The sequence below is a fragment of the Haliaeetus albicilla genome, chromosome 20, assembly GCF_947461875.1.
Source record: "Haliaeetus albicilla chromosome 20, bHalAlb1.1, whole genome shotgun sequence".
Lineage (NCBI taxonomy): Eukaryota > Metazoa > Chordata > Aves > Accipitriformes > Accipitridae > Haliaeetus > Haliaeetus albicilla.
Window position 1 is genome coordinate 27,644,630 of NC_091502.1, and position 22,338 is coordinate 27,666,967.

Below are 22,338 nucleotides of genomic sequence, written 5' to 3' on the forward strand. Positions count from 1 at the left end.
AGAGCTTTCCTCCCTACACTCAGAAGTTTGCTGCTTTAAGGACCAAAACATCTAGCTGAGTAAAATGGATGGGAGTGCTCCTTCTGTACTCGACGCTGGTCACTCTTCGTTTTGAGAGTGTTGTCTTATTTCAAATAGGTACTTCCTATTTATTTACCACATTTAATTATATAGGAGCAGTGAAATGTACAGTGGTTTCTACTCCCAGTCTGACTCATACTGAAAGTACATCAGGATCCCCACCACCCAAAATTACAGTGTAAATCTGTGCTTAGAGGGGAAGAAGAGCCTCTTAAAGGAGTGTGAAGTAATCCAGCACACTTAGAATTTGTCATCAAGGCTGAGCAGGTTGTTCAACTCTGGCTTTTGATGGGAAAAAAACATGCTGAAACAGTGGAAGCAGTCAGAGGAATTATACATTCCCTTTTGAATTTTTTGAGCTATATCTAGAAGTCCCTGCTTCCATGCCTGCATGGTGATACCTAAATCCAGGAGCGTTGCCCGGGAAGAAGGAGCAAAATAAATTTTGGAGTATTAAATACAAGTATCAGAACTCTAGGCACTTTGGCAAAGTACTGTAGCCACAGGGATGTGACCTCTACTCACAGAAATTACTGCAGTGGTTCCAGTAAAACTGCTTATTGGAGAACATGCTGCAAAAGAGGTCCTCTGCAGACACAGGAGTCTTCTAGGAAAGAAAAGAGCATTCAGGACTGTTAATGACAAACCAGGGGGGGTGTTTGACGGTAAGATATTTTTTAAGGACAGATTTAGCGAACAACAGAGCATGATAGTCTTGAACTGTAACTATTTTTCATTAGCTTTAAGTGTAATTTTGGAGGACAAACCTTAATTTGGCTGCCATATAAGCTGACGGCTATGTTCCCAGCAGCTTCTCTGAAAGCGGAGCCCGGCCCCAGGTACATGTGCTGGTCACTCATGGGTGGTGTGACAAGCAACCTGTGCAAACACCAGGATCCCGAGGACTTTTGCAAACAGCCGAGTCTTTGGAAACTATACAACATAGCTATGAGACTGCAGCCTGATTTCTTACCTATGTGCTCATGACAGCCTTCAGGGAATTGTCCCACACGTGGGCATTGTTTGAAAGGCTTTCTTCTTCGAGTTCGATCGCATCAGTTGGTGTCTATGTGGAGGGCGAACACTTGAGAAAGTACCAAGGTGATGGTGCCAAACTGGGCATGTTCCCCGGCAGTAATGTGGATACGTGACCTGCTTTTTTTTGGCATAGAGATAGAATCAAGTACATTTCTCCTCTGCCTACAAGGAACTGGCTCTAATCCACAGCTGGTTTCACAAAGCTTTGTGTAATTTTACATTACAGATTGGACATACCCCAAAGAAAAAGATTATTCTTTTCTACAGCCAGAAGGACAGGGCAATTCCTTCTCACGGTCCATCCCCCAAAGCATCAGAGCGTCCAGGGCAGGGGGTCTCTGCTGGGTGTCACCGAAGAGCAGGTCACACCAGAGATCCAAATGCTGGCTGCTGTGAATGTGCTGTGTGGGGAACGACCTTGGGATCTGCTGCTGAGGGCAGAGCCATGTAAACAAGTAGATGTGCCTGGGAGGTTCAACTAATGCTCTAAAGCCAGATAGGAAGAAACACAAAACCATGTATACTAAGCATAGCTTGAGTCTTAACCCAGAGCAGCTTGTGATGTTTCTGCAGGATGTGCAGCTGGGAGGGCTTGTCCTCTGCAGAGGGCACTGAGGGGGAACTCAAGAAGTGGGAGGTGAATTCCTGGACCATGTGGGGCCTCTTGGCAGAGGATTGATCTAATTCTCCTCTGAAGTGGGGAATACGCCTTCGCTTCTTCATGCTTGAGCCCCAGCAAGGTTCAGCTGTGGTCCTCAGCCACTGTAGAAACGGCAAAAACGACCAACAGCAACAGTTCCCATGGACTTGTTCTGAAGTCCTACTCAGAAACTTCTTTTCTAGAGCTTGAAGTAACCTCCTGTTCTGGCTCATTGAAATTCAGTGCTGAACAGACCTCTGTAAGGCATGTGATGCCTTTCCAGTTGCCTACCAACTGCTAGCGCTGTTATTTGATGAACAACTCTGATAAGCTCTTGAAGAGTTGAGAAGGGAAGATTGAAAAAGCCATTTTTTGTTCATCTTTAAAATTAATATCCTTCAACAGTGACACTTTCCAGTTAATTAAATGACCCATTAAGATAAAAAAGTTCATGTCTTAGAACATCCTACTGATGACTGGAGATTGTATGAAGATCTGTATTGAAGATCTTCTGATTGTATTGAAGATCTGCTCCTGAATTGTGAAGCCCCAGATGGACCTTGATTTCTTGCCCTCATTACAGGTGCAGCTCTGAAGGCATTTTGTCATCTTGTGGAGCTCAGTGCATGTGAAACCAGTGTGGCTCAATCAACTGGGTTTGAACAGGAACGCACAGACAAAATGTGTTTTTGTCTATAACCAATATAAGAAAATACGGGCTCAGCTGTCAGGAAAAAAATGATAGTAAGGGAGAATACAATATTAGAGTGCCTTTGAGAATTATCTTAAGGATAAAATTCCTTCTGTCTTCTGCGTCATAGTATGGGGGTTTTTTCTCCTTTAAACAGAGATATTTTGGTGGATTGGGATTCTTACAGCCCTAGTATGGAAGAGCTTTAGCACTGATGCACAGGGCAGGGAGCGTGGGTTTATCTAAAAACTTGGAATGTCTTGGCAAGAGTCTCTTTAAATTGGGAAGAAAACCAATTTAGTTTCTCAACAGAGCTGTAAATTGAAAATGAGCCTTTTCCAAGAAGAGAGCCAACATCATGGCTGATGAGAGTCCAGCATGTCCAATCTGTTTCAATTGGCCCTCTGCATGCCAAGGAGGAGCCTGAGGAAGAGGAGCCCTTGGCTGGGACAGCGAGCAGCTTCACTCTTGACCCGAAAGGTGGCCATGGGTCCCTGCCGCGAGTCTGCGCGCGGGCTGTGCTCCATCCCCCGTCACCAAAAGCACAACCAAGTGTTGTCCTACATACGATACAGGGCTGGAAGATGGACACCTCTGCATGTGCTGCAGGGAGCAGCATTTGTAGTGACTGAGGATCAGTTTTTCCCTTTTTATTAGTCCCCAGCTGGTCTGGGATGAGCAGGAGCTGCTTGGGGAGCCCAGGAGTGCCCTCCTGAGATGTGTTATTTGTCATTTACAGCCGAGGTACAGCACAACCAGAGCCAGACCTTGCTGTCCCCTCTCCTCTGTCTCTTCTGCATATTGCTCCGTTGGTTTGCTCTCCAGTTTGGATGTTGATGATCTTGAGTGGGAGAAGATTTTATGACCTTGAAATACTTATTTCTGGCTAAGATGATTCTATTTGGGGTTTTAGGGTGGGTTTTTTTCTTTCCATTTTATAGATAGTTTTACTTGGTCACTGAAAATCTATCTGCTGTAAGCCACTACTGGTTTTGCTGGTTAAGCTGATGCCTTGCTAACCTCACAAACGTTGCTGGTAGCTTCAGTTTAGATCAGCACTTTATCCAAGATCCCACCAATCCATAGAGAAGCTGCATGGGCAGGGCAGGAGGTGCATGCAGGGAGAAGGAGCTGGTTTGGGTGGGGAGGGAACAGAGCTTTGCTTCTCATGGCAGAAAACAGGATTTTCCTCAGTTTGGTCTGGGTTAAAAATAGCATTGCCTCTGCTGCTCATACAGTATGGGTTTGTCCAACTTTTATTGACTTATCTCAAACTGTGATAACTGAGACTTTTGAAAGAGAAGTTCAAGTTTAAAAGGTGGGACTGTTAAATTGATGCACCTGGTTTCTGATGGTGTAAGCCACAGCACTTCATTGTGCTCAATCCAATAGCTGAAGTACATGTTCTGGAAACTCATCACATCTTGATTTGAAGTTTTCCAAAGATGGACGTACCACATTCCTCAGAAATTTGATCCAGGGTTTAATTGTTGCCACCATTTAAAAAAAACCCAAAAGGTATTTTTCATTTGAATCATTAGGCTGGTTCTTGCAAGAAGCCCTTTAATACTCTTATTTCTTTCATTGGTAGTACTTGTTCAACATGATTTTTCAGAACCTTCATTATGAAGTGAAACTCTTCATTTCATTGCAACTGAGTATTTGCCAAATCTTTTTTTTCCCCTTTTACTTGGGAATCACTGTGTCTCTAGAAGTACATGGGTTTGGGACTGTATTTAAAAGAGGCACTGCTGGCATTAGAGGTTTTGCCACCCCTTTTCGGGACAGCTCAGTCCTGCATGGGCCAGGTTCATTCTTGATGCTAATTCAGTTTCACTGAACTTCTGTGAGGATTACGTTTACACTAGTGCAACTCCCCTGAAATGCAAACATCATAGAAACCCTGAAACATCTGGCTGTGGCTGCGGTGGTGTCTCTTTCAGAGGGCTGAGGCTTCCCAGGCTGAATGGGCAAACCTTCCTGAATGGGTACAAGTAATCTGTTATTACTTTTTGTTGCCATATATAATTCCTACTGATTTAATTCTGTCATGCAGAAAAACAATAACTTCCAGGCAAGATTAAGACCTGTCTAAATTTGAAGGTTTTGCAAGGGGAAGACAAAGACATCCTGTTTGGGTGGTCATACCTGCTCAGGCAGATCTTCCCCTCCTTTTTTTTTTTTTTTAAAGCCAAAGGTCTTCACTTTTGTAAAAACACTGAAAATTCAAATTAATTGGAGGCTTATTAAAGGAAATCTTGATCTGCTGTGGAAAATTAAGAAAATACGTACTGAATGTTTCAAAATGAAATGAAGTTGAGACTGTGGAGTTGACAATTTAATTTCTTCCTGGGCATGGTGAACTTTCTCCTTGATTCTCCAGGTACAGATTTCTGTTGACATCAACATAGAGTAAATAAGAGCAGGGCTGGTCTAGATTGTGGCTGGCCAGCCCTTGCATTGTGGACTCCTTCAGCTGTGTACAGATAGCCCAACACACACAGCATTGGGCTCTTGGTCTCTGTGTGTTGCAGACTGCAGAAAGCTCAGGAGGAGCATCGCTCTGTGGAGGTGGAGAAGGTGCACCTAGAGAAGAAACTGCAAGACGAGATCAGCATTGCCAAGCAGGAGGCACATCGGCTCCGAGAACTGCGGGAGGGCACAGAGAATGAACTGAGCAGGCAGAAATACGCTGAGCAAGAACTGGAGCAGGTAAGGGTTCAGCCAGATGGATGCACTTATGTATGAGACATGCCAGCAAGAACAGTAGGCAGTTCCTCACTCTGCTTCATCCTTCTGAGAAATCCAGTGATGTTCTGCTTATAATGCTCTTCCACTTTTGCTTTTCCACTCCCCTTTGTGGAGGAAAAGGTCCAAGTATTTATTCTGCTACTCCACGTTACACATCCCCCATACAGATAACAGTGCTGCTTGTGTGTTGGGTAGCAGGGACCGGGCAGGTGCTGTCTCAAGAGCCATGTGCTGCCACCACACATATCATCCCAGCTTGCCATGCAGAAGGAGAGGTATTGAACTTGACCTGTAGCTGCACCCTCTGATGACTTCTAACTCCCACTCCAAACCATAAGCTCTTTCTTTTTTAATTTGTATCTGTTCATGGTTTTAGGAGAATTTATAATGAGTTTGGTTGTTCTTACCATGTTTTCTTGTGGATCAGAGAGGTGTACAAGAGAAATTTCCTTCCAAGGAAATTTAGCACTAGGTTAGAATCTGTACAGCAAAGTTAGAGTTCATATGCAGTTCTCAAAAAGATTAGTTTTAAATTCAGACTAGCAGGAAAATATGTCCCCAAGTTATATCTTGCAACGTAGGCCTGGGAAGAATATTGTGTATAATGCTGCTGCTGGCAAAAAAGAAACATGTTTGGTATATTACCAATTTAAACTGAAATTGTGTGAGCCAGAATTGCATGAGCCAAGCGAGTACCATGGATATTCTGAGGCAATCAGCATATCCTCCCAACCTGACTATGTGTAGGCTTTTATGAGGCGATCAGCATATCCTCCCAACCTGACTATGTGCAGGCTTTTATGCCACCACGGAGGATGCAGAAGAAAATGAGGCAAGAATCTAGGGTTTCCACTGACAGGGGGGAAGCAAGTGTCCTGGGCCATCAGGTAACCAGGGAACTATGAGGCAGTGCAGTCTAGGTATGCAAATAGTCAGCAAACAGCAAATTTCCTTCCTGCTTGGAATACCTACTGCCCAGACATCTGCAGGCACCTGTTACCAGCTTTGCTCTCGTGATCCAGCATAATTCCTCCTAACTTGTCATCCAGCCTCTCCACAAAGTTACTGAGCTCCGTTTCAGGACACGCATTGGGACATCCGTACTCATGCACACGGAAATTCAGTCATTTTGTATTGTGGGCCATTAAATAAGGATGTGTAGCCTTCCTCTTGTAACCCTGAGCCCTTGTACCCGACCTGCTCCTGGCTTTTGGAGAAGGCACGGTCTCATCCATTCCACTTCCCTCTCCACTTTACATTTGTGAAGAAACCCAGAAAGCCAGAGGTGACTTAACCGCTCTGTTGTTTCTTAGAGGCCTTCGGGAGGGATGCATTGACAGGGTGAGTATTGGTTTTACCCACCTGACCCACACTGTGTGATTATAACACGATCACCATCCCAGTGAGCTGTAGACCACGGACAACATTAACCACTCACTCCCACTGACCGTAAAACTCATTCGATTTTAAGATATTCTGGGGTCCCAGGGAATATTAAAACAAGACCTTTTGCACCAGTTGATTCTTATCACTAAAATGATACTGGAGGGTTTGGAAGCTCCTACTGGAGTCAGGCTTATGAGATGGAGAAGCAGTGTATTTCTGGGATGGGACTCTCCCATACTGGGTTGTTCATACCGATCCTCTCTCCTCGTTAGGTCATCTTCCCCCAGACCGTGGACCCAGCTGTGGCTGCAGACCCAGAGGGCATTCCTCGCTTTATAAATTGTTGCTCTTTGTGGTCAAAATGGGGTCTTAGAAATCTTGACAGGAGAATGTAGACACACTAAGTGACTCCTATTGATACTGATGCCCCTGCAGAACCAAGAGGGTTTGTGTTTTGGACACTGCTGTATGATGGCTCATCTCAGCCACTGGTCCTTGGCTGTTGTTCTGCACCGCTTCCCTTTTCCACCATTCCATAAAAGTGTTGTTCCTGTAAATGTTTTGAGCACTCCTCTACCCCAAATACCTAGTGGCAGATTTCCCGTATTCCTAAATCCCAGATGCTTGCGGATCGCGGTCAGAGTTTTGCCTGGGGTGGGAGCAGTGCCCAGTGCTGCTGGTGTCAGAGGGGAAAAAATAGGCCTTCCTGGGGTCTGCGATTCTGAATTTGTAACTTTTTGAATGATTTAGGCAATGTTATGCTCAACGAGACTAAATCACACATAAGTGATACAAGTAGTTGACCTCTTCTGTACGGTGCCTCCTGGCTACTTCTAGATGGACTGTGCAAATGTCCTCCTGGATAAAATATGGATTTTCAAAGTATCGTGTGTGTGACCTGCTGCTTTTGGCTCACTAGAAATTACGCCTATGCCAGACTTGGTGAGACGTGACTGAGTTAAATAACACGTTGAGGGAAAAGATCCAAGTTTGAGCAATTTTTTAAAAAAATGCTTATCTTCAGTCCGCTTGTGGCTGTGCTGTGTGGGAAACGGAGAGGCACTGGTACCAGGCAAGGGTGGGTGTAAACACAGTTGTGGGAAGAGTGTTTTGGGCATTGGGAAGCGTGCACCAGGCATTGGTGCGGAGCCTGAGCAGGTCGCTGGATACTCCCACTGCCTCTGCATTTCTTAGACCTGAGCCCTAAAGAATAGAAAGAGAAAATAGGACAGACATCATCTAGGCATCATCCCAGTGACACGTGCGCAGCCCTGACTGCGTAGCTGGCCGTGCTGTAGCTGGACCTTTCCTCCCAGCTCCAACTCTGTTGGGAGAAGGTCTGCATTGGTGGGCCAGCGTTTTTGAGGCAGTGAAAGCTCTTGAAGGTGCTTAGGGTTGGCTTTTATTTTAACAGCAAGAAAGTCTGTTGTAGAGTGTATAACCACGTATACCCCTCCTGAGGTTTGAAGTGCTGTGGTTGGAGAGTAGTCCAGTCCACGACTGTTGTGCTGTCCCTGGATTGCAGCAGCTCTGAGCTGCAGTTGCCATCCTTTGGTTTCTCTGGTGTGGGACATGTTAACTTCTTGCAGGGCTTGTGTTAGACTTCAGGTTTATTAAAGTCTCTCCACATCACGTGTAATGGAAGAGAAGTGTTAATTATTGATGGTCTCTAGCACCACATACTTTTATGTAAGGTTTTGGTGTCTTCAACTTGCTTGTCACCCACTTTCTTCTAATTTTGTAATCGTTCCCTTCTCCAGCAAGATAAGTAAGTGTGTGGAGGAGACCAGACCGATGGTGTGTGGAGGAGACTGAGCTGGGGTGGAAGGAGAGTCCCCCAGAAAGCTACAGAAACTGCTGATTCCAGACGTGTTACTTCTTTTCCTGACCAAGCAGCACATGTTTTGTGTCTAAATATTTTTATCATCTTGCTCCAGTGTGAAAGTTGTCTCTTGACAAGCTCCCTCTGTTTGGCTCAGTAGCTGCAGTGAGAAAAAGCGATTGCCTGTGCAGCGTTGTCAGCGATTCTGCCTCAGGAGGATAATCTGTGAGTTTCACAGACCTGCAGGCAGGCAGCGAACTTTGCAGAGATTTCTAGAGGCTACGATAAGCACCCTGAATATCCTTACCTAAAGTCTAATTCTCTTTTAACTAATTCGTGCATCGTGTTGTCAGCTCTGGAGGGTTTACCTGCAGTTTATGCTGTTGTGAGGTAGAAGAGCTGACGTGAAGGGGTAGACCATGTCAGTGATGAACTTACCCTCCCTGATAGCTGAGGTGCTAAGGCAGGACAGCATCGCGATGGTTGGAAATTTTTGAGGAAGGAGCTCACCTTTAGGATGAAAGGAGAGCACCGTAGGGTGTTCTGGTCATCCGAGCGGCAGCCTTGCCCTGTTGGATGGCTTTCCTGTTGCACTCCTCTCTCTCACTTGCCCGCAGTACCAGGATGCCACCTCTCCTCCTGATGACTTTTGCTTCTGTCATGAGTAAGATTAAGTTGCGTGGAGTCTTTTTTTTTTTTTTCCTTCCTTTTTTCTGGTATCTTAAAAGCACCGGGGTGGCGGCCAGTGGCTGGGATGACCTTGTGGGAGGGCAGGCTCTCCCTGCCGCTGCTGCAACGCCACGCCGGCCGGTTCTCCCCCAGGTGCGGATGGCACTCAAGAACGCTGAGAAGGAGCTGGAGTCCCACTGCAGCTGGGCTGCGCCCGAGGCCCTGCAGAAGTGGCTCCAGCTGACCCACGAGGTGGAGGTCCAGTACTACAACATCAAGAAACAGAATGCGGAGAAGCAGCTGCTGGTGGCCAAGGAAGGGGTGAGAATTTCAGCATCTTGTCCCGGGTCTTCCCCTCGCAGCCACGGGAAAAGGTTTGGGGAATGAAACCTGCAGAGTTGGTTTCTCTGCACCTCCTTTATTTGCCTTTTAATGCCTTAAATTTGCTTTTTTTAAAGTGCAGCACAAACCTTCATAGAGATGTAAGTAGGGGCTGAAAATGATAATAAGCGATCGCCTCTCAGGGCATGGCAGGCCCTGACCTGGGCATGCCCGTCAGCTGCGTTAGCCTGTCTTCAGTAGGCTGGAGCCCTGGGAATGTGCAGAGTATGAATTGCTGCCTGTGCGACAGCACTGTGGGTAGTCAGTAAGCAGAAGGTTTTGTACCTATTAAGTATAATCCCTGCTTCAGGTGATTTACATGCACAGGCAACAAAATTTCTAACATGCGTGCAATCTGTAGTGATGAATCATTTCTGTATTCTCAGTTGTTTCAAATTTTCTGTGCCAACCAAAAAGTGATGAGCTGCAGGGAAGCTGTCGAAACATGTATTTGTCTCTCTGGACGTACACAGCAGTCAGAGCTGGCAGCATAGAAAAATTTGTCTGCCTTAATATTTTTTTATTCTGAACATTTTAACATTTCAATGGTTTTCCTTTTGCTGTGTCAGTTCTTGTGTCTACATCCTTGGTTTGTCTTTTGTAAGTCTCAAGTTACTGCCACTAGATCTGTGAACCAAAGAGCTGTGTGTGGCAACTTTAATTTTGAGTATACACTGTGCCACAACAGGAAGGCAAAAAAACAAACCCCAAAACAAAAACCTCCCCAAACCAACAACCCTAGGGCATTAACAGTGTTTCTCTGATAGTTTACTCATGGGAAAGACAAAACAAGGCTTTATGACAGAGCCATTTGCTGTATGAAGTAGCTGGTTCAGTTCTCTGACTCTTTGGAAATCACAAGGGCCAAGGAGGAGCATGAAACCCCCAACCTTCTTAGTCACTGCTGGTGAATTCCTCACCCACCATGCTAGGAAGAATAACATCCTTCAGTAAAAACCCGATTCACACTATTTACATGTGTGCAAACAGCTGCAGGGACTATTTCTGTCTCAGCCCATCCAGGATGTTCTTGTCCTGGAGGAAACATAAGGTTGTCTTCTTCCTGTGACCTTTTTCTGTTGATGTTCCAGGCTGAAAAAATCAAAAAGAAGCGAAACACCCTGTTTGGAACATTTCATGTTGCTCACAGCTCATCTCTAGATGATGTTGATCATAAAATCTTAACTGCAAAGTGAGTATCTACTTATTATCTTCCCTTATTTCTGCCTGCCTTTTTCACCCCTCTTCCTATTACAGGCACAAGCATACTGTAGCCTGTACAGGTGCTCTTGGTCTCATTTTGCTGAACTTTTGTTCTCTTTACTTTAGTTAGCTGGGATTGGACTTGCTTCTTTTAGTCAGTAACCTTTTAATTTTATCTCTGTGAAACAAGAAATCGCAGTTATCCAGAGCAATTAAAAGTCCTGTCAAAATGAGCAATTGGGGGATCACAGTATTCTTAAGCGATTATCCCTGGATATTTCAGTTGTTGCTGGTTTTTTTTAATTCCTGTACTCCTGAAAGTGGAATGAAAGATGTCTCAAGTATTAGGATACAAAGCTGAACCACTAGACTCCCTGTTTCAGACAATTTATGGTGTCTTTTTCCTTCACTCCCCACATTTTTCCTTGCTTGAACCTTGCTTCCAGGCAAGCGCTGAGCGAAGTGACGGCTGCGCTGCGGGAGCGCCTGCATCGCTGGCAGCAGATAGAGCTGCTCTGCGGCTTCCAGATCGTCAACAACCCGGGCATCCACACCCTGGCATCAGCCCTTAACATTGACCCCAGCTGGATGGGCACTCCGCGGCCTAACCCCTCACACTTCATCATGACTGATGATGTGGACGATTTGGATGAAGAGATCGTGTCTCCCATGTCCATACAATGTACGTAGTCTGTGTTAGCTACGTGTGGTGAGTCTGCATCTGCTGGGTGCCGCAGCATAGGGCGGACATGGAACAGTAGTTCAAATATGTTAGGAGGAATTAAGGTATCTAAGTTAAAGTTTAAATGACCAAAGACAAATTGTTAGTTGTTAAGGGTCAGGAATGTCCATAAGTGCTAGACCACCACTGCTGGGGTTGCTTGGAGCCTGTTAATTCCAGCAGAACTAGTAATTTGTAGATGTTATTAGTCATCATTTAATCATATGTATGCTGTTGCGTTCAACTCACTGAATTTAAGCATTTACAAAAAAAAAACCAAAGGCATGGGCTAGACCCACAGAAGTGAGAGAGGAAAACAAAGTACATTTTCCTGACGTCCCTGTAACTAGAACACTTGTTCAGGACATAAAAGGACCTGAAGAAACCCGCTCCTCAAGCACGGCTTTGGACTTGCACCTCCTGCCATTCTGTATGGGGAGGAGCAGTCTGCTGTGGTGATGCTGCCTACCTGTAACGACCTGTTAAACATTTCCTGGAGCAAAGACTGAAACCTCAATGCCCCATCTCCTATGCATGTCTTGTAGTCACCAAGGTGGGTGTTCACTCCCTCTTTAGCAGTGACTGTTTGTATACAAAGTGCATCGACTCCTGTAGGGAGGAATGGGGCTGCTGGAAAGGGAGGGTGGACGATTCTGCTCTCATGAGCCCAGATCTCTCAGAGGAAGGGACTGAACTTGAGTCACCCTGTGCCTGTTACTCTCTCAATTGCTGAGCTCTTGGATTAAGTCAAGGTTGTCTCCTTCTCCATGAAAGGTTTGTGAATCAGTCCTGGCTACTGTTCCCATGTTAAACTGACCCAGATTCGGTCTTGCTTCTCTCAAAAATGCACTTTCCAAATACAGTTTCCTATCTCTAGCTATTGCACAAGAGAATGGGAGAACTGAGGAGCAGTTCCAGACACTCCGCCACAGTGGTCTGGGTGGCACAGGGAGCAGCACGTGGCTGGAGCACAGCTTTCTGAGCTCAATCTGGGAGAGGGGAGCCCGTGCCGACAGCGTTAGCTGCAGCAGTCTTTTTAGTTAAGTCTGATTCGGGTCACTTTCTAGTGAAGACTTCATCAAAAGTCTATTTAACTGGGTAGAAGGTGGGGAAGAGGAACAGAAGAGTGTTGGGGTTGGCAGTGTGCGCTGCAGGAGATGCCTGTACGTGCCATTGCCATCCTCGCCTCGTGGTCTTGGGCTCTGGTTAGATGTTGTGACGGTCTGGAGGTGAGTGCTGAGGTCAGGCTCAGGACGATGAAGGCAGAGCACTGAGGATTTGGGTAGCTTGCAGGATGGTAAGGCAGGAGGAACTGGGTATGTGCATGTTTCCAGGCCTCAGCAAACACAAGGGTTGGAGCTAGCAGTTTATGGGATTGGGTGTGCATAGGGAAGGTTTAAAGCCTCAAACAGATAATGGTGTCCTACTAGTCTTTGTGATTATCAGTTACCATTAGAAACCAAGCTAGACAGCTCCAATAAAACAGTTGCAAAGACGCAAGTGAGGTATTAATGAGAGAGGGATGTCTGAAGAAAAGCCCTAAGTAACACCTGAAGCACAGTCTCTGGAGGATGTGAGCTGTATGAGGCATGAGCCTTTATCTGAGATTTTAAGCCTCAGCTTCTTTGTGCCTTGCTTGGGACACCTCGAGTGAGATTCTTGCAGTGCGCACTTGCAGTTCCCGTCAGTCCAGTGATCAGCGGCGAGCCTGCCTGCCTGCGTGCCACAGCACTGATCTGCATCCCTGTGGGTGATAACTCCACGTAGCAAGCACTGGGCATCCAAGTTCCCAAAGCAAGGGAGCGTTTGCCTTTCCCTAGAGGATTTTTCTTTCTCTGTGTACAAAAACTGCTTCAGGAGAGAAGTGCAGAGATTTTCCTCCCCAGACGTGTTGGGGTTGTTGCTGACTGCCCATGATGATTCTTATGGTAAATCACATTTTTCTCTCTCCCATTCACACCTGGTTGGCCCATCCCAGATGCAGCCTGGCTTTTCGGGCGCAGGTTCAGTGACCGCTCGTCTCTGTCCTCGGAGGATCAGTCCCTCTGGAAATACCCTGGTTTGGTTCTCTTCAATTATATTTTAATTTTTTGTTCTACCCTCTGCCCTTTTTCTGGACTAAAATACATACACAAATTTTCCCACTTTCTGGCACAGAAAACTAATGAATCTGCCTCTCTTCACTGAGTCATCAGTATCTTTACTAACCCCGGGGAAGAGTCTGGTGGGATGAAGAAGAATCACAGTTCGCTGTAGTTCCCATGTGCTCTTGGGTTTTGCTTTTTTTAAAAAAATCCAGTTATGAAATCTGGAGGGTTGATTTTACTTGTTTTTACCCCTGAGGTGGAGATTAAGGATTCAGGCTAGGCCAGGAGGAGGTGATAACGTTCCCTTTCCCATCCCACCTCTTTCTTTGCACAGGCTTTGCTTGCAGCCCCTCCGCTGCCAGCTGAGGCTGACCCCAATCCTTCCCTGTGGGGGCTGCTGCCGACTGCCATGCCTTTCTTCCCTCAGTATCCTTAAATAAATTGAGCAATGCCACTTATTATGCTAATCTGTCCCCTGGTGCCCTGATGCTGGGGCTGTGGGGACAGCATGCTCAGCCCCAGAGACGCCGAGCCTCCTGTTTTTGGCTGGAAGCGTTCCCTTCACGGAGCGCTGCTGAACGCTAGCTGTTGTGGGATGGAGGAGGACAAGCACGTGCAGCAGCAAGCCAGGCTGTACACTGGTGTTGGTTAGGGCTTGCGTGGTGGTGGTCTTCCTCAGGATGATGAGCAGGTTATTTGGCTAATGTTGATAAAACATGTGCAGTGTCTGGAGTGAGATGGTCTTCGTGGGATGTGAGGGGCTGCTGTGGCTGTGCAAGGTGAGGTCTCAGCCTTTGGTCCAGTGCTTTTATAGCAGGGTAAATTGTGCAAAAGGAGAACGCAAAGGGGTAAGGTGTCAAGTTGGTAAATGAGGAATAGAATGCCAGGAAAAAAAACCCAACAAACCCCTTAGGGAAGAAAGCATGGCCCAAGAGAAAAAGAAATCTGTAGCAGAAACCCATAATCCCCCCGTTAATTATTCTGTAGAGCTTGGATCCCTGTTAGCCCTCCAAACTGAGACTCCTAAACTGTATCCCTGCCAGCAGCAGGCAAGTAGGGATCAGCTGTGCTATTCCTGTCTGTGCTGCCTTAGTTAGCAGCAGTTGCTGCTGCAAATGCACAGCAGGGGAGCTGGAACAGCCTCCAGTTCTGCCCATTAACACTCTCACCCTCACCTCCTCTGATCACTTTTCTGCAGTCCCCACCAGAGCAAGGGGTTTTTTTCCACCTTGACTCCGTGTGACTCGATTTCACTTAATTTCAGCTCTGGAGCTCTTGAGAGAAAAAAAAAAAATCTTGAAATAGAAAGTGGATCGTATAAAGAGCTCCAGCAAAAGAAAGGTTCGTAGATGGACAGTGTAGTAAAGCAAGAAGTAGCAAACCTGAGCGGTGGGACCCTGCGAGAGAAACTGTGATTAACCTTGGGGATGTGGAAACAGCAAAGTTGACTGAATTATTCTTGCTTGTTCCTTCTTCCACTTGAAATACGTCCCAGCAGTGATGCTTCAGTACCTAAGTTGTTGCTGTCAGTTGAGCTGCAGGAGACTCGTGTTTCCTCGCTGTATGTTTTTATAGCAGTGATTTGCTGGTTCTTCGATTCCCGAAGGAGCTCTCCTTCTACTCCATTTCTTAGCTTTCCTGTCTGTTCACCTTTTTAACCCATTTTTACATTTATTTCTTATGTATATAAGAAATCCTGAACAATCCTGAACACCTTATCTCCTGCAAAAGAAGGAACATCTTGTATGGAAATTACAGCTAGTGGGTTAAATACAACCAGTCTGGTTGTCTGCAGGATGGCGATACAGCTGAGTGGATCCTTAGTTTTCCATGTGTAATGCTCTGCCTGATGGAGATGAGCGTGCAGAAATCTCCATGTAGATGAAGGTGCCTCCCTCTGCCTTTCTAATGGTGACTCCCTGGTTCCGGCTCAGTGTGTAGGTGTGGTACAGGGGTAGCGTAGGCTTGGTGCAGAGAGAACTGGCCGACCTCTCTGGCCTCTGTTACCTGACAGGAAAGACTATGTGGCCAGAAAGATCATTATGATCTTTAAAAGCTGTTAATTAGCTGGTGACGGTGCACTGAAGGAGGCAGTCCAATTTGTTTCTCTAAACCAAGATGAATTTGCAATTACAGAAAAATATTTTTCAAATCGAGTGTCTCTTTGATCAGTGAGCTAATTATCAAACAGACTGGAAACAGATGATACCACTTTTGGACCAGAGCTATAATTTCAGGCGTGGACTGATGACGAAAGCCTGTGCCTACCCAATTAATATCATAGTTACTATACACCTGTCACGTGTCCCGGCTGTTCTGCCCTGCAGAAGGGTACACAGCTGGGAGGTTTCTGCATCTTCATAGAGGCTGTCCTGTGCCTGAACACAAAGTGCAGCTGTACTTCGCAACCCTGCTTTCTGTCCTGCATTCCTGCGCCTTGCTCCAGGAGTTGCACCAGCACAATGATGCTGGAAGCAGGAGCAGAGCCGAGCTCCGGGAATGGAGCTCACCTCGCTGGCTTTAGGTGCCTACATTTGAACTGATCACCGGAGGCTCCTTTTTTTAGGCTGTGTAGGGAAATAGAAGTGCCAGAGCATGAAGCATCTGAGCGATTTGGATGTCTGCGTTGGGATGAAATGAATCATGCCCTGAAAGTACTGACTTGTTCACGTTTACTATAAAGGGAGCCTGGGTGGTAGCTCTGATGTAAAGTTGGGTAGGATGAATCATGCAGCCAGTTTCTGCTTCAAGCAAGATGATCAGATAAGGTGTTCAGAAAGCACCTATATCAGGAATGGCAAACAGAGTTTTTCATGGGCTGGGCATTAATCTAGCATGTTAAGCAGTAGCACCAGCTTAATGCTCATCTGCATTAAACCAGGGTAACTTATAGCACAAGGTGGGATGGCTGCAGTGGTCCGAGCAAGTGTCCCGGTGACAGAAAGCATGGTGCTGCGGTGCGTAGTCCTGGCTGTGGGTGGCAGTTTTATTGCGTTGCCTCCTCGCTGATTTGATGTGCTGCCTTCAGCATTCTCCCCTTTCTCTCATTACAGCTCCTGCCTTGCCCAGCACAGTTCGTCAGCGCCTGGTGGACCCACAGCACGCCCATGGATCTCAGAGGTTGGTAGAAAGTTACGTGCAAGGCCAGAATGAGTCGGGCCAACCTGCCCATTACTGGGCAGGCAGAGTCTCTCTCCGTCGAATGCACAGCCTCTCCTCTGGACAGTCTTTCAGTTCCGACCTTCCCAGCACCAGCCCACCATCTGCTGCCACCACCACCTCTTCCACCTCTTGCTCCTCATCCACCACCACTGCATCTGCTCCTGCTTGCCATGTCCACCCTATCTATTACCATCACACCACCTCCTCTTATTTCCTTCAGATGGACTCCATCCCTGATCTACCCCCTCCTGATGTCACCTCTGGAGTTCGCTGTCGCACTGAAAGCTTTGGGTATATTGCTGTTTCTTTTCTAGCTCCCTCTTGCCTGCTGTGTCTCAGAGCTGATGCTTGCTTGGGTGCTCTTTCTCCTAGATTCCTTGTGCCCTTTCCTTTTGGGCCTTTATTTCATTATTTATCCACGTTTGTTTCTTCAACCGCTCTCCCATGCCGGTGGACCCTCTAAGGAGTGCTCCATGGTCCATTCCCATATCTGTGAACTCAGCAGGTGCATAAACCATGGAGGTGCTGTTGTTTAACTGTAGCTAAGCAAATGAGAATTCCTGGGCAATCGGTTATCTCTAAATAAGTCAGTCTTGGGTAATGCACCTGTGAGAACAAAGGTAACACAACTAATCAAACAAACACTGACCTTATTTGAAGCCTTGACTTATTTGGGGTCTTCACAAGCGAATTGCAAAGGAAACATGATGGGTAGATACTGTGAGATAGTAGTTGGTGCTGCTGAAGGGTTTGAAATTCGTGCTGTTTTTAAGAGATGGCAAAAAGCAGGATTTAGGAATTCCATGTTTCAGAGTGTCTCTCAACCTCTGTTTTGCTAGGGGATGAAGCATGATTGTGTTTTGGCTAAGGAATGTCTGAATAATGAGGAGGGAGTTGGTGCTTCTTATGCTGGATCACTGGCTTTAACTTGGTCACTTTCAGTAGTAACAGCTGGTGAGCGACGGTTCTTTGGAGACCTATGTATGATAGGATCCAAGGGGCTAGTTGTCATCCACATCCCTAAATCCCTGACCTCTGCTGATTCACCCTGCCGGCATTAGAAAGGCGAAGGACTGGGTGGGCCATAGATGTGGGAATCCTGTCTGCTCTAACTGGGGTGCTGCGAGGGGGCCTCCGGCAACCGTCCCCATTTCAGAAATGTTCTGTAGCCCCAGCAGAGGATCATGTTGCTTGGGCGGCCTGGGGTGGCTTTCTTCCAAACAAGGTCCACAGGCAGCAGTCATTGGATGTCCTCACCCCACGTGGGTCGTGGATGGACCCAGCTCCAGAGTGCGGTTTGAGACTGCGTCCATTCAGATGCTTGATTTAAACCCTCGGCTAAGGGGTGAGTGGCGAGTCTGGTTTGCGTGGTCTCTGGTTCAGGGGCATCGCAGGCACTTGGTGTGGAGGTGTCGGCGCTGAAGCAGATGGTGGAAGGGCTTTGATGGGCCATCAGGGGAGTCCTGTCCTCCTGCCCTGCCGGGGAGCTGCCTCTGACTGTGGCCAAGTCATTTCATCTCTCTGTTCTGCGTTTTCTCCTTGGTAAAATTAAAAATAGTCTCCTTATCCACAGCATTAGGGAAAAGGCTGGAAGTCTCTCAGTGAGGAAGTCGATGGGGATGATGTCCTTTCATGTTTATTTATCCAGGCAGGACAACATTCCAAGTCACCACATCTTCATTTGTCCCAGCACGTTGTACCATTATTCCTTTATCTGTAGGTACCTTTGCCCTCAGCCGTAGGTTCTCTCCTGACATCATTTACACAGTCTCTGTTTTGGATGTCTCACCCCCTTGCTAACTTGTGTGTCTCAAAGCCAGGCTGCCTGCGGGCTGCCCGCTGGACCAGAGCATCCCTGAGCCCAGGCTGCAAGAAGCAGCACATGTAAAGCCCTGAGCAGCCCCAGGCAGATTATGGATTCTGGAGTATTGGGGCAGGGGGAAATTACTGCACCTGCTCCACAATGGACAATTAAAGAGCAACGTCTTGGTTAATTTAGTAATGTTTGCTTTGGGATTACGAGAAGCAGCATGATTAAAATTTAGATTAATTACTGCCAATTTGAGTTCAGTTGCAGCTGTCCCAGTTTGACTGATAAAAGCTGGGAATGCTTCTGGTAACATTGCACAGTCCCTGTTTACCATCGACCTTCTTGTCTCTGTAGAAAGGAGGGCTTGTCCTGGGAGCTCGAAGGCTGATGTACTGTTTCAAAAATAGCTGTATAAACATGATTTTTTTTTTTTTTTTTTCAGCTGAGACCTGTGATACACTTAATTGCTGACCAGGTTGAAGTCTCAAACCTGTAGACTCCCCTGAGAGTGGCAGAGGGAAATGTAGTGTGACTTTGGGATCCCCATTAGAAAAGACAATGATGCTGAGAGGTCATTAGGAGAGAATAACTGGGGTCTTCTCCTTATTCCCCATGGGCACTTAGTAGTTTGTCAGAACGTAATTGGCCACCGTTCAGTGGAAGATAGGACTGTTTTCTCCCTGTTCCCACAACAAAAACCACCTGTTGATGCAGGATAATTGATTTAGCAATGGAGTTTTGCAGAGTAAGAACTTCTCACATAAGATTTGCTTCAGCTACACAATAGCAGATGACTCCAAAATCCATGCTCATTCATTTTCTGTTCATTGCAGAAAACAGAAATGAAGAATTGGGTGCCCAAATGTGTTCTTGCTTTGTTGCTTTTAATTTTTTGTCAAACTGCATCGTTAGCAGATGCCGCTTAGATGCATCTCTTTAAAAATATTGCCACGAGGGCATGCCACAGCACAAGCCAATGTATTGCTCTTTCCTTTTTATATAACCAGTCTTGGAGGCCTTTACTTACATCCCTCGAGCTCCACAGCCTCCCAAAGAGGCAAGCAGAACAGATGGGGAAGCTAAGGCTGAGAAAGGCCTTCCAGGGAGTCATTGCCAAGGACAAGAACGGAACCCAAAAAATTCCTGGCTCCTGGCTCCCTTGGTAGGAGGAGAGTGCTACCTTGAGTACTTTGGGCTGCTGGATCGCTTTAGCCTCTCATATCCAGCAGATGCCAATGTTGGCGAGACCTCGCAAGAGAAATCGTCTCAAACGAGCCGTTCCCCCAGAGAAGGGCTCGGGGATCTCTTCTCTCCCTGCAAGCTGTGTACGGTGCTAAAGTCTGCTGGGGGTTAACCTGGTAGGGACCTTCTCTCCAGGCAAGGCCAGCGCGTGGCCGGTGAATTGCTTTCATGAACTCCTCACTGTTTGCTTCTCTTTTGCAATTGGCTTCAGAGGATCCGGTGCAAATAAGGTCAGAGCTGTTCTGATTTTGAAGGCTGATGTGTGTTTTTTAATGTTAATGAAGTGGACTGGGTGTCCCTTGGGGGGAGAGGGGTTGGAGGGTGCTGTGTGCACAGAGGTTGCTGCTGCCAGTGCCTGCTTCAAGTGGTACCCATGGATAAACCTGATGGAGATGGGAGTGTAGGACCAAATCCCCATGCTGGTGGCCCTTTTCCAATGGGGAAGGGAGGTGGCAGCCAAAGCAAAAGGAGAGTGTCAGTAATCCAGTGAAAAGAGTAATTCACAGCTCTTACAGAATGGAAGGGAAGAAATGACTGTTGGATTTGCATTGTAGAGGCTGTTACTAAGCCTCTGACTGTGCCACGCGGAGCACAGCAGAATAACTAAGCTGTACAGAAAATTTCATTTTGCCTTAGGGGAAGCCTTTGCTGCCCTGGTGCCACATGCTAGCTAGGTATATAACGTATAGCCTTGCAGTTATGGGTGCTCTCAGTAAAGGGCAGGGAGTGGTAGAGGCAGCAAGGTCTGTATGAGGCTGGTAGACCAAGCCCTGCTTTAGTGTCAGACGCCCTTGAGCCACTCCTAAGCTTTCCTACAGCCCATGTCCTGGATTGTGCAGACAGCAGGAGCCCACCAGGAGAAATCATTCAATGGGCTGCAAAGATGAGGAAAAATAAATATTTATTTTGTATCATCATCCTGCCCTCTCCCCTCTTTCTCCACCACTACCAGTCTTTCTTTACTCCATGCTTTGCGCTATGCTTCTTTTGTTTGCAAAGTCAGTCCATTCCCATTTGCTCATCCTCTCTCGTTCACGGCGGTCGTTGCAGATTCTTGGGAGTGGCACGGTAGGAAGTGCAGGTGAAAGCAGATAAAGCAGCAGCAGTGCGCACATCCTGCCTTCACATAGGTGAATGCCATCGGCTTCGGTCTTCATAGATTGTAAGTGTGCCCAGCTACACTGAAAAGAAAGAAGTGAATGCCGCGGCAGTGCGGCTGGGATTGAGGAACATGCTGTCTTAAATGAGGCTCCCAGGTATTTTCATGTTCACTTGGTGGTCTGAGGTTTTCAGGAGGGATGAGCGTCCGGTATTTCCTGCTGCATCGCAGAAGCGCTTTCTCTGAAGGCACCTTCCCCTGCTTCCATCAAGGCTCGCTGTGTCCCGGGCCAGCGTTTCCTCTTGAAAATGTGCCATATCAATTCAGGAGCATAAGCCTCATGAAAATTAACAGGATATAGGCCAGCCCTTCTTGGCTGAGCCTTGCCCAAGATGACCGGCAATATTCTGGCAATGGTCTTTCCTCCCCTCTTATCCTGACACTGGGCTCAGGAGCATCCCCTCCTCCTTGGTTTCTCTGGCAAAGCCGGCATGCATGCCAGGGAGTCATGTCCCCATGGACACACACCTCCCCTGTCACACACTTACTTGTGGGAACCGCCAGAAAGGATCGTTTGGGGTAGAAAGTCCCAGCAAAAGTTTCCAGCTGCTGGTGTTCAGCTCTAAAAATCAGTCCGTGCCCATGGGGATGCAGGAGGTCTGTCTCGGCATGTGCCCGAATGTCCTGGTCCAAAGGCTGTTGGCGGAGTTAATGGCCCAGCTGACCCCTTGGGTCATCCCTGGCGTGGTGAGTGCTCTGCTGTGTGCTGGCACATCGTGCCCGCGTCTCGGCTGCCGTGGGCTGAACTGCAGCTTCGCAGAGCAGCGTGGGGGCTGCTGCTGCTGGGGGTCTTCTCTGCTGCCCACTGCTGATGTGCCACTTGGTGTGCTGGTGTCAGCAGTCACAGTGTCTTGCCTCTACCCTTTGGGAATATATTCCTGAGTTACAGCTGGATAGATTATGAATAAAATGGGTTAGCTCAGCACCATTGGGATATGTGAAAAGTGTGTGCTCATAGGCTGTTTCCCCCTATCAGCTCCTTCAGTCCCCCTCTGGACAGCAAGCCGGCAAGCCCAGGGAGAAAAAATTGTGGTCCAACAAGGTTGGACCAAGGTAGCACCCAGAGTGGTGCCAGCCATCTGTGCCAGGGCAGAGCATCCCCAGGGAACAGTGGCAACAGCCATGCCTGCAATGGGGAGGTGGACCCCCGCAAACTGACCACTAACCCCTTGATGCCCAGGGACCCTTAGCTGCGGTGAGAGTGGTCCGAGGAGGAGATGTGGCAGCCATGCTGCACACCGGCATCAGCCAGAGGCAGCGTTTCGCCTCCATCTCCCCAGGGTGCGGGACCAGCTGTCCGAGGATCAGGATCAGGTTCCCAGTGTCTGCGCTTGGGGGAAGAAAATCCTCCTGGACCGGAGGATGTTTCTCCATCTGCTGTCGTCATTTTCTCCACACGCTGCTGTAGCCACAGGATTGCTTTTGTCTCCTCTGGATTTAAAACTCTGCAGGACCCTGTGACAGAGGGGGTGAGGCGTGCTGGATGGCCTCTAAG

At 47.3% G+C, this 22,338-nt stretch overlaps 2 protein-coding genes across 12 annotated transcripts in view; one reads left to right on the plus strand and one right to left on the minus strand.

Moving 5' to 3' along the window:
• The window catches only part of STIM1 (stromal interaction molecule 1), a 102,067-nt gene that overhangs the window by 72,738 nt on the left and 6,991 nt on the right, over positions 1-22,338 (plus strand). For 3 of the 11 annotated variants that reach the window (XM_069808748.1, XM_069808750.1, XM_069808749.1), the window contains exons 8-13: positions 4,985-5,162; positions 9,232-9,399; positions 10,551-10,651; positions 11,109-11,344; positions 13,362-13,442; positions 16,524-16,923. In XM_069808748.1, the coding sequence (XP_069664849.1) occupies positions 4,985-5,162; positions 9,232-9,399; positions 10,551-10,651; positions 11,109-11,344; positions 13,362-13,442; positions 16,524-16,923 (1,164 nt within the window). Of the gene's footprint in view, positions 1-4,984; positions 5,163-6,514; positions 7,473-9,231; positions 9,400-10,550; positions 10,652-11,108; positions 11,345-13,361; positions 13,443-16,523; positions 16,924-22,338 lie in introns of those variants that run through there. The other 8 variants (XM_069808753.1, XM_069808754.1, XM_069808755.1 and 5 more) reach the window with 7 other exon arrangements.
• FHIP1B (FHF complex subunit HOOK interacting protein 1B) overlaps positions 1-22,338 on the minus strand; it is a 421,115-nt gene that overhangs the window by 56,144 nt on the left and 342,633 nt on the right. The gene's annotated exons all lie outside the window — the stretch shown is intronic.